Below are 12590 nucleotides of genomic sequence, written 5' to 3'. Positions count from 1 at the left end.
AAGTGAGGAGGAGGAGGAGCAGCAGAGGGAGAGGGAGAAGCACACTTCCTGCTAAGCAAGGAAGGAGCCCAATGCAGGGCTCAATCTCAGACCCTGAGATCATGACCTGAGCCAAAGGCAGATGCTTAACAACCAAGCTACCCAGGCACCCGGAAAGAATTATCTTTTTTAAAAAAATATTTTATTTATTTATTCATGAGAAATACAGAGAAAGAGAGAGAGAGAGAGAGAGAGGCAGAGACACAGGCAGAGGGAAAAGCAGGCTCCACACAGGAGCCCGATGCGGGACTTGATACCGGGACTCCAGGATCACGCCCTGGGCCTAAGGTAGGCGCCAAACTGCTGAGCTACCCAGGGATCCCTGAGAATTATCTTTTTAAAAATCTTATTTTGGAGTTACTTGAATACTTATCTTCCACTCACTGCACACAGGACTATATCCCCCTTATCCTATATCCACTGCACCCTACACATTCCATAAACTTAACTATTTAGGGGAACTAAAGCGGCCAATGTGACAGGGATTTAATGGGAGGAGAAGGAAAGGAAAAAGAAGAAGATCACTAGAATCTAGCCTTCCTATTGTAGGGTTTTAACTATGTTGTGATATTTGCCATAAAATCAGTACTGAGCACAGTGCTGGCATGCAATTGGCATTGAACAAATATTTGCAGCAGCATCAAACGAATGGAGAGATGGATGAAAGAATAATCTAATGAAGTCATATATAATATACAGTCACAGCTTCACAATCCTTATGATCTAGCCAGAATTACACAACCAATAAAAATGACACAACTAGTAAAGAATGCAAGCCAGAAACCAAATGATGATGGGCCCTGAAAGCCTGGCTCTGGGTCTATGCTCTGATGCAAAATGCCCTTGGAAACTGGGACTCTTGTGAAGAGGGGAAAAAAAAAAAAAGCGAAGACTTGAAACCAGGTCCTACTGAAGTCATCACATATCAGATCAGGGAAAACCAGTTCTGGTGGGTTCCAGTATCTAAATACTGGAAGCTAACAGTTACTGAGCATTTATCACATGTGAGGTGCTGGTTTGTACAATCTCCTCTAATCCTCACAACAGTACACTGAGTAGTTATTATTTATTATCCCCATTCTAAGGATGAAGAAACTGAGACACAGAGAGGTCACTGTCCTAATGCAGAATAATGCATTAATACTATAATTTTTAAAATGAAAAAAAAAAAACCTAATTTATTTTCAGAATTTTGCAACAAACTAACAGGTTCATTGTTTTTAGAGGGCAGAGTAGATCCCATCATTGTAAGAGGTCACTAGACTTAAATCTGACAGAGATGGCCAGGGTTACTTCCATTTATAAAAAAGATCCAGAGGGGCTCTGGGCAACACTTTGAGATCAATAAGCCAACGGACAGCAAGGAGGCTATAAAGGTAACTTGCAAAGAACTTTCGACAATATATATATTTTTTTAATTTTATTTATTTATGATAGTCACAGAGAGAGAGAGAGGCAGAGACACAGGCAGAGGGAGAAGCAGGCTCCATGCACCGGGAGCCCGACGTGGGATTCGATCCCGGGTCTCCAGGATCGCGCCCTGGGCCAAAGGCAGGCGCTAAACCGCTGCGCCACCCAGGGATCCCGACAATATATTTTTTTAAAGATTTTATTTACTTATTCATGAGAGACACAGAAAGAGAGGCAGAGACACAGGCAGAGGGATAAGCAGGCTCCATGCAGGGAACCCGATGTGGGACTTGATCCCAGGATTCGATCCTGGGACTCCAGGATCACGCGCTGAGCCAAAGGCAGACACTCAACCGCTGGGTCACCCAGGCGTCCCTTGACAATATTTTTTTTAACTCAAGGCTATTAAAAAACAGAGACCAGGGCACCTGGGTGGCTCAGTCGGTTAAGCATCCAACTCTTCATCTCAGCTCAGGTCTTGATCTCAGGGTCATGAATTCAAGCACCAGTGTGGAGCCTACTTAAAAAAAAAAAGAGAGAGAGAGAGAGAGAGAGACCACAAGGTGAATTTAGACTGCCAAAGGAAGGAAATGCCAAACCAAAGAGAAAATAAGATGCCCTCACAAGTCTGAATGACTGGGCAGAAAACTGCAGATGAAAAGTCAAACATAACAGTGGGTGTAGGTAAAGTATTTAGGTCAAAAGAAAGCCACTCTAATAGCATTACAAGCTGGCTAATTAAACAATTTTTTAAGAGTACAACTTTTGTTATCTGAAACTTCTGGGAATAGTCTTTCTGGAGAGAAAGAAAATTCCCTGAGAACTAGAGATTAAGCTTTAAGTATTAGTGGCAGTGTTTTGTTAAATCCATTTTTTAATTGTTTTTCTCAAATGTACTGTCCCCATGGAGAACACTGAACATAAGCTAACCTTTGGTTTTTTTTTAAAGATTTTATTTATTTATTCATGAGAGACAGAAAGAGACAGAGATATAGGCAGAGAGAGAAGCAGGATCACAACCTGAGCCAAAGGCAGACGCTGAACCACTGAGCCACTCAGGCATCCCTATGTGTGCCTTTACAAGCAATGAGTGAGTTTGTTTCTTGAGCCCTGCTCATGTGCCTGGTAGGGTACAGTACATACAAATGCACATCTGTGATTCCTGACATATCATTTCAATAAGCAATGATCAGGGTAGCTCCACAGAGTTGGGAGGTTGTGATTTTCACTCCAACTCTGCTGCTTCTTACCTAAGTGACCCAAGATAACGACAAAACCCACCTGAACATCTCGGACTTTGTATTTCCTTCTGTAAAATGTGGACAAAACACCAAGCGTGTGTGTGTGTATATATATACCTATATATGGAAATCCACAGAATCTTGCTGATGTTGTAAAACTATGCAAATATTGGCAAGTCATCCCCCTCAAGCTTCAGTTTTCTCACATATAAGAGGATAAACAGATAGTTTTTTGCAACGTATGCTCTAGCAATAAAATCCTGTCCAAGAACCACCTATAGTCATAAGAGAATAACAGGACCTGGGTTTAACTTCCTGGCATAAAACTAGGAAAACAAATAAATATATGAAACCACTGATTTCACACACTGGACAAGTAGCACAAGTCTATAATACCTGAGAGACAGGAAACAAAGTAAGCCCTATGACTGCCTGGTTTTCTGCCAGAAGACCCATCTCAGACCACAGCATAGGAAAGGGCATTCCAAGCATCATGATGGTCTAAGTGGAAGAGACAGAAAAAGAGTACAGGAAGTCTAAAGTAGCTGGAAATTCTGAAGAGGAGAGAGCTAAACAAAAAACGCTCCAAAAATCGTACCAGAGTTCCCCTGAATCTTGGATGGATACTAGACATACCAGTATAGTTGATATTCCATGAAGATGGAAAACAACCACCGGGAAACTGTGAGCTGAATGGCTCCAAGAGCTCATACAGAGCTGAGAGGTATCTGAGTTACTCCCACCCAGAGCAGAAAGCCCTCAAAGCATTCAGTAGAGACCTCAAGAGGACCGCACCACAGCAGTGGAGTTAGTTAAACTAACCCTGTAGCAAAAGCTATTATAGACCTGCCCTAACAAAGTTTTAAAGTTAGCTTTGTAATAGATGCAGAAAAAGCATTTGAAAAAAATTCCACAGTACTTCACAATAAAAAACACTCAGCAAACTAGAAATAGGAGGGAATTGGAGGGCCTGGGCAGCTCAGTGGGTTAAGTGTCCAACTTTTGATTTCAGCTCAGGTCATAATCTTGGGATTGTGAGACTGAACCCTGTGATGGGTTCTGCACTGGGCATGGAGTCTGCTTAAGATTCTCCCTCTCCCTCTTCCTTTGCCCCTACGCAGGTCCAAAAGAAAAAGAAAAAGAAAAAGAAAAAGAAAAAGAAAAAGAAAAAGAAAAAGAAAAAGAAAAAGAAAAAAGAAAAAGAAAAAAGAAAAAGAAAAAAGAAAAGAAAAGAAATAGAAGGGAACTTGATAAAAGGCATCTATAAAAAACTCACAACTAATATCATATTTACCGGTTAAAGGCTGAAAGTTGCCCCCCCCCCCATCAAAAACAAGACAAAGATGTCCACTCTCACTGTCTCCATCTAGTATTATTCTGGAGGTTCTAACCAGGACAACGAGACAAGAAAATGGAAAAAAAAGGCATTTGGTTTCAAAAAGAAAAAGCAAAGCTATATTTACAGATGGCATAATGTTGTACATAGAAAAAATCTTAAGTATTAGAACTAAAAGCAAGTTCAGCAAAGTTGCAGGAACAAGATCAATATACAAAAATCAACTGCAACTATTAGGGTTTCAGTCTTACAAGATGAAAGAGTTCTGAAGATGGATGGTGGTAATGGTAGTAAAACATTATAAATGTATTCACCAACACCATTTACTTTTGCTTCTTGGCACTTGTTAGCATTTTCAATTACATTTTCTTATAGTTTTTTGTTTAATGACAGCTCCATGACGTAAGATGATGTCTACTCATTCATCCCTCTAATGGGCTCCTTCAAGGCCTGGCATACAGCAAGCCCTCAAAGATTTATTATATAAATGAATGAATGAATGAATGATCAAACAAATGTCACCATCATTTGCTTTATAATGGTACATATAGCTTGGTTTCCCTGAATCCAGACCTCCAGACCAGCCTTACACATAGAAATAGTCAGGAAAAGAGAATAGCTTCAGCAGCAAAGATAGAGCCACTCAGAACCAAGTAAGTAGGGCAGCCCTGGTGGTTCAGTGGTTTAGCACCGCCTTCAGCCTAGGGCCTGATCCTGGAGACCCAGGATCGAGTCCCACTCAGGCTCCCTGCATGGAGCCTGCTTCTCCCTCTGCCTGTGTCTCTGCACCCACCTCCCCGTGTCTCTCATGAATAAATAAAATTTAAAAATATATACACACTTCTTTTAAAAAAAAGAATTAAGTGAATAAATGCAAGTGAGATTTGAGGATTTTTGCCTCAACTCATATAAACTAAAGTACTGTTCTGGCCAGCTTGGCAATTGTGGATGGGTCTTGATGGAAAAAGGCCAAACCTTTTTCCAAAATGCCAAGATGGATGAGAGAAGTAAATACAAAAACAAATAAATATATAAGTAATGAAGAAAATGAAGTGCACAGATACATTTCAGCAATTTAAATCAGGGATGGGAATAGCTGCTGATAGAAGGGATTGGAGGCAACCACATCTCCACTAGGTACAAACTGCAAACAGATAGTAGAAGAGAAAATCTGCAGTAAGGAGTCAGAAATAGAACATTTCTGCCCTCTGGGGGAGCAAACAGCTAGTGACACATCAATTCTGAGAATCCCTAAGAACATGGAGATAAACAATGCAGCCATAATCTTAACGCACATTACTCATGACCCTGAAATATTCATGGGTTCTTTAATGTCTCATCAATTCAATCCAAACTCTAAGTCTGAGACTACCTATGAAGCCACCTGCTTTCTTCTCATTCTCATCTACACTCTTCCCTTTAAATATACTATATTTCTGATGAACCCTCTTGCTGCTGTTCCTCATTTTCCTCTGTATTTTACTCTCTGTTCTATCTGAAATGACCTTCCCTTGCCAACCACTGGTGGCATTTACAAATGTCCATCCCTATCACTTTCCGGCCTTCCTTATTCAAAATCTCAGCTGAAAGTAACCTCCCGGCAAGTACCAACAATACTTTTACTTTCTTAGAGCATGTTTCACTTTTTTACCCTTCCATTACATTTTTGCTACCCATCAAGAGCCATAGAGAAAAGGCTTGGGGCCTGAAGAAAAAATTATCTGTACCTCCCATTGTCACACCAGTAGAGTGCAAAATGGGTAAATATCTTCCCAGAAGAGTTCTACTGAAAAGCCATATGGTTCACTACCACTTCCTTTATGGACAGCCCCCCACCTATCACTGCTTCTACTTACTTGTAAATTAGTTGAGGGTCAGAATTATGTGCACACCTAGTAGACCAAACTGTTGAAAGAAAGATACCCAGAGCATAAACGGCTAGAAGCCAGTATCTAAGCAACTGCAAGTATGAAGAGAAACCTGAATTCAAGTTTCCACATAGCAGAAAACAAGAGCACAATATCACATGACCACTTCTCCCTTGTAGGTTTTTTGGTTGTTTAATTCATAATTTAACATAGCCAACCATGATCAAATATCATTATCTTAGAATCAAAAGAATAAGACTCCCTCTTATGCGTGCAGAATTGTCAGAAAAAAGTAAATAAAATCCAACAACAATGCTATAGATAAATATGCATGAGTTGTCTTGCTGATGCTATCTACCATAACTAAGTACAGTCCTTTGAAAACAGTTGTGCAATAAACATCAAGACCCATCCACAATTTAACAGAAGAATGTGATTCAGAAGAAGACAAGACTCTAGTTGTACAAACATGCTATTTTACAAGGGAAAAACTAGGCAGCGTAAATAGAGAAAGGTTTAATTATGATCTATCAATACAAAATATGATATGTAGCCATTAAAATAATAAATATAGGCTATTTTTTAAACTCTTTTTTTTAAGATTTTATTTGTATGTTCATGAGAGGCACAGAGAGAGAGAGAGGCAGAGACACGACCAGAGGGAAAAGCAGGCTCCATGCAGGGAGCCCGATGTGGGACTTGATCCCGGGTCTCCAGGATCAGGCCCTGGGCTGAAGGCAGCACTAAACCGCTAAGCCATCCGGGCTGCCCAATAGGCTATTTTTTTTTTAAAGCAATAACATAAATATAGCTAAAGACTAAAAAGGAGATCTAAGAAATTAAAAGGCTAATGCATTCGGGTTATGGGCTGAATTGTGACCCTCGCCCCCTAAATTCATATATTGAAATCCTCATCTGCAAGTACCTCAGAATGTGACTGTATTTGGACAAAGGGTTTTTAGGTTAACACAAGATGAGTGAGCCAGTACTATCAATCTAATATTCTTATAAAAAGAGATTATGATACAAAACGACAGAGAGGAAAGACTATGGTGAAGGTACATGAAGACAGCTATCTACAATCAAAGAGAAAGGCTTCAAAAGAAATTAACACTACTGACAGCTTCATCTTGGATTTCTAACATCCAGAATTATGAGAAAATAAATTTCTGCTGTTTAAGTCATTGTAGTCTTTGTTACAATAGCCCTAGCAAACTAATATAGTTAATGTGGCATGATTACAGGTAAAGATTTTTTTCTTCTTCCAATTTTTTCTCAAAATATATTAGATCTGGTTTAACAACAGTGGTTCTAGCATCATGAATTTTCTCTATGGACACTAATTTTCCCTCCTCTTACTCTATAGATGGTTGTTTTTCGCATGGCCTCACAAAGGAAAGGGAGTGAGGATGGAAATTTTCAGCTTCACAAGGCTGAAAAAAAATGCCAATATCATGATTTTCACTCCAAGGCAAACCTCTCTAAAGGAGTAGATAATCATGCACCCTCAGAAAGCCCTGAGTGTCAGGACATACATTCCTCTAATTAGAGATGAGAGTTAACCAGCACTTCTGGAACACATCTCTCCATCAGGAAGGCTCTGGCCTGTCCCTAATGCTGCAGTGCCATTTAAATACCACATTGAGGGCAGCGCGGGTGGCTCAGCGGTTTAGTGCCACCTTTGGCTCAAGGTGTGATCCTGGGGACCCGGGATCGGGTCCCACATCGGGCTCCCTGCATGGAGCCTGCTTCTCCCTCTGCCTGTGTCTCTGGCCCTCTCTCTCTCTCTCTCTCTGTCTCTCATGAATAAATAAATAAAATCTTAATAAATAAATAAATACCACATTGAGTTAGCTAAGACACTTCAAGATTCTGGCATTCTAACTGAAGAAAAGAGGATATTTTAAGACACGGGAAAATATTCTGATCAAAGCCTCCTGAGGGTGGGAAGGGCAAAGAATGCTGCCTACTTTTCAGCTCTGTCAGGAACTCTTCATGTCCCAGGGTTCAGAGTCCATTAGTATGATACAGGCCAGACAAGGAAAGGCAGGAACAGGTCATCAAGATCCTAGATACAGAGAAGTATAAGTAGGCAGATCCAGGAGGAAGCTAGACAGAGGCAGCTCAGTACCATTCTGAAGACAAATGAGAATGAGGAAAGCAGAGCAAGACTAGCAGGCAGAAAGAAATCAGAGAGTAGGAGACTGGAAGCCAACCATACATGGAGATTCCACTACAGACAGTACTCTCTTGTCTATTTCTCTCCTCTCACCTTTCTCCGAGAAGGAGAGGGCTGCATGGGATGTGATCTAGAGGGACACTGACGGTGTCTTCAGGATAGCCTGCAATCCTGGGGGTGGGTCCAGTGTTAGAGCAGCCTAGCAGGAAAAGGTCAAAGCTCAGCTACAGATCAGAGAATAGATACCAAGGGTTTGACTATCTGAACATGGCAGGAGTCTGGTCACCGGACATGGGATACAAGAATAGATGGGGTACTTGTAGTAAGTCTGACTTGATGCTAATCACCCGAGCAATCTCATTAACAGTGTTTCTTATTGATTTGGCCTACCTACCATGTACTAATTTTTTTTAAAAGGTCCATGTAATTTTTTTTAATTTTTATTTATTTATGATAGTCACACACAGAGAGAGAGAGAGAGAGAGAGAGAGAGAGGCAGAGACATAGGCAGAGGGAGAAGCAGGCTCCATGCACCGGGAGCCTGACGTGGGATTCGATCCTGGGTCTCCAGGATGGCACCCTGGGCCAAAGGCAGGCGCCAAACCGCTGCGCCACCCAGGGATCCCCCTTACCATGTACTAATTAACAGTAGGTGCTCAACGAATGTTTTCTGAATGAAAGAGTGAATTAATTAAAGGAAAAGTAAAATTTACTTAGACAATAGGCTAAGTTTCACAGCCTGGGATCAGAGTGGGTGAGTGGAGTAAGGAAACATCACTGTGGCATATAGTCAGATAAAGACAGGGAAAGTTATGTCATAAAAGCAGGTCAGGGCTGCCTGAGTTACTAATGTCTGAGCTGAGATGTCAGGTCTAGCTCAGAAAACTGAGCTGTCCTCAGCTCAACCCTATCTGGACCAAGCATTCTCTCTGGAAAAAAATAAAGAAAAAAAAAAAACAGAAACAAATAAATGAGAAAAAGAGGTTTTTCAACACTCATCTCCCCACTTAAATCCTCACCTTCATTATCCTGGGTACTCAGAAATTCCTTTACTCTAAAGAACCTCAAAAATACTTCCCTAGGAATGCTGAGAGGGCTTATTGTCAATTGTTTTAAAGTAGTGGAATGTAGTGAGCAGCCATATATTATAAGACTAAATAGTAACAATGATCCCTAGCATAATCAAGTCTCAGGATCCCAGAGGAGGATAAGAGGAATCCATGTATATCTGATGGAATCAGCCATCTACAGAAGCCTTCTCTAAGAAAGAAATTATTTCAAGGTCCCTAAGATCACTCACACATACATAGTTGTACTCGTCACTAAATTACAGTAAATTATACTAGTTTATCAGCAAGAGAAAAAGACAGGTGGAATCTAGAGAAACCTGTGCATGGGCGTCTTCATGTTCTCTCCCTCCTGTAAAGGTATACACCAAGCATGCTCCCTTCTATAGCAGCAATGTAGTAACATGAATGCTATGTTTGTACCTAGGGATGTCCATTAGAGACACAGCACCCAAGGTTTTTATTGATAGACAAAGGCACTGTCTGCCTAGCAACCGTCAAAACTCCAGATTCCCAGGAGGAAAGCAGGTGTCAATATAAACCATATTGTTTGTACAAAGAGTCTAGGCACAATGAACCACCCCTATCAGTTAGGGAATGGAGGGAACAGTCAGTTCAAGTGTCAAGTTCCCAGATGTGAGCCAAGGACCAACACTGCAAGCAACCCCTTCTGAAGACTGCAGCCTCAAGCTGGCTCGGTTAAGTCTTTTCTAAAGTGACTTGTAAAAGTTGCCAAAGAAGCTGAAGTACCTCCCAAACTAAGAGATGGTACTGGGGAGCTGTGAACCTAAAAGCTGTATTAACTGTGTATCTTAATTTTGACAACCAAAGCAGTTACTATCAGATACAAAGCTAACAATGCTGCAATTACAGAATGTTCTTTTGATTATGGAAGAAGACTAAAGCAAGCCAGTTGAGCTTAAGGTGAATTTCTCAGAGTTACTGAGTAGGAAAGGGTACCCTGCTAAAGCCGCAGGACTGTCTTCACCCAATTCCCTACAATCTCTCCTCTTCTCCAAGTCCAGCAAACAAACTTCTGATATGCTTTTTGGTCCTCCCACTAAGAAGAGAATGTGCTGACTAGCTGGCATGAATTTGTTTGTTTTTTGTTTTAAAGATTTTATTTATATATTCGCGAGAGACACAGAGAGAGAGACAGAGAGAGGCAGAGACACAGGCAGAGGGAGAAGCAGGTTCCACGCAAGAAGCGCGACACAGGACTCGATCCCAGGACTCCAAGATCAAGGCCTGGGCCGAAGGTGGTGCTAAACTGTGAGCCACCTGGGCTGCCCTTCTTTTTTTATTTTATTTTTTTTTTAAAGCCTGGCATGAATTTGATTTGTTAAGCCAGCACTATGGTCTATCAGTCAGGTTCATGCAATGCTCACAGTTCTCAATCATTAGGTACCAGGTGCCTGCCTTTAGTTCTGTCATTTTGTTGATCTTCATAACCTTTTAACACATACTGTTCATGTATTTTGCAGAAGAAAGCAAAGGTCAGATTGGGGAACTCACCTACCTAGAATCACACTAATATAAGCAAATGATACGGAATTTAAATTCAGGTATTCATATCTCTAGAACTCATGTACTTTCTCCTGAATTCCTCCTTCAATTAGAAGTCAAGTTGGCATCAATCTCCCAGGACCTGCTCACCCTACAGGTAAGTTAGAAATCAGATTTAAGAACCCACAAAGCCAAGGACACTATGCAGAGAGCCTAATACAGCATTTCAGCCTCACCCTCACCAGGGCCACAAAATGACTCTCAACTGCAGCAGATGGGTCTCCAGTCTCTACCACTTTCTCCTACTCTTAGACGACAGATCTCTTTGTACCTGCCAGAAAGCTGCATCGAAGAAAAAAACAAAAACAAAAACATCGCATAGGGTGTCTCGGTGACACAGTTGATCCAGCAGCCAGCTCTTGGTTTCAGCTGGGGTCCTGATCTCAGGGTCATGAAATCCAGTCCAGCTATGAAGTCCGCAGTCCACCTAAGACTCTCTATCCTCCCCCCCCCTCCGGATCATGCATATGCACGCTCTCTCTCTCTCTAATAAATAAATCTTAATTTTAAAAAAGAGAAAGAAAAAAATGAATACCACCCCTTCAGTGCTAACACACCATAATTAATCTCATCACAGGGTGGTTGGGGAGGAAAGCTGATGTTTACTGCTCACCCACTCTACAGAAGGCCCTTTATGCTTGAATTCGTTTACTCCTCAAGAACCACTGCATTTCACCCATAAGGAAACAGGCTCTCAGAGTTGAAATAACTTGCCCAGGAGGACCAAGAGAGACAGTGCAGGGAACAAACAGGTCTGACTCTAAAATCTGGGTTCTTTCCACCAGTGGAGGCACACCTTTGAGTTTCCTTTCACCTTTCTCCCGAGGCAAAGAAATCCCCCCCCCCCGCATCAATTCGCCTTCCTCCTCTGAAGCAATCCTGAATACAATCCTCTGCCCCTGACACTTCATTCCTCCTCGCTGCCACCATCCCTTCTTCAAAACACAATCTCCTACCAGTCTAATGCCCCCTCTAGACTCACAGAAAGACAACGCGCCGATATGCATTTCAGAAGCTCTTTCAGACGTACTGTTTCATCCGCCCTTCACAGCAGCGTGCGGCGGGCAAAGCAGGTAAGCACCCCCCGCCCCGCCCCCCCACTTTACGAGAACAGCATCTCTCCAAGGTCACGGAATAAGCAGCAGAGGAAGTAGGGAGCTGAGCCCCTAGGGTTCGACCCTGGTCCTTTGCTCTTCCCACAGCTTCTCCCTGCCTGCCGCCCCCGCCCCTGCGATGTCACAAGTTGCCTCCTGGGCTCAAACCCCGGCCTGTGGCTCAGGTCCCTCTCGCGCCACCGACCCGCCAAGTCCCCGTCTGCCCTGCGCACTCCTTGCCCAAACCACCCCGTTACCCCCCTCTCTCTTCACCGGCGATCTCCACCCACGGGCCTCCTCACCACCCCCCCATCCTGTCACAGGCAGCTAGCGAGCCCTGTTCAGCCTCCCACAGACCCTCGCCCCGCCGATCACCCGCTTTGCCGCCCCGAACACCCTTCTCCTGTCAGCCCGAGGCCCGGGCGGCCAAGGCTACCTTCTCCAAAGACGCCGGTCTCTGCACGGCCAGGGAGCGGGCCAACGACAGGACCGTGTTGAAGTAGAAGCCCCTCGAGGAGCTGGAGCCGGAGCTGGAGCCGCCGCCGCCGCCGGAGCTGCCGCCGCCCCCTCCCCGGGCCGCGGCGGCCGCCATCATCGCGCGCGCGGCGGCGCTGCCCGCGGGCTCCTCGCACCGGGCCTGCGAGCGCCACAGCCCACGGCGCAGGCGCGGCGGCATCCGCCTTCCCCTCCACGTGACCTCTGTTGTCGACACCGAGCGGGGCGTGGCCGCGGGGCGGTCCCACCGCGGGAGGGGAGAGAGAAGCCGAGCGGTCGCGGCCGCGCGCACGGG

The 12590-nt window shown here is 43.5% G+C and overlaps 1 protein-coding gene across 1 annotated transcript in view; it reads right to left on the bottom strand.

Annotated features, from left to right (window-relative positions):
* Positions 1-12440, bottom strand: part of PI4KA (phosphatidylinositol 4-kinase alpha) — a 120729-nt gene extending 108289 nt beyond the window's left edge. The window contains exon 1 of the mRNA XM_055322301.1: positions 12237-12440. Within this exon, the coding sequence (XP_055178276.1) occupies positions 12237-12395 (159 nt within the window). The 5' untranslated portion in view covers positions 12396-12440. The remainder of the gene's footprint in view (positions 1-12236) is intronic.
* Between the last annotated feature and the right edge of the window lie 150 nt (positions 12441-12590).

The sequence above is a fragment of the Nyctereutes procyonoides genome, unplaced genomic scaffold, assembly GCF_905146905.1.
Source record: "Nyctereutes procyonoides isolate TBG_1078 unplaced genomic scaffold, NYPRO_anot_genome, whole genome shotgun sequence".
Lineage (NCBI taxonomy): Eukaryota > Metazoa > Chordata > Mammalia > Carnivora > Canidae > Nyctereutes > Nyctereutes procyonoides.
This window is presented reverse-complemented; position numbering and strand designations above follow the sequence as displayed.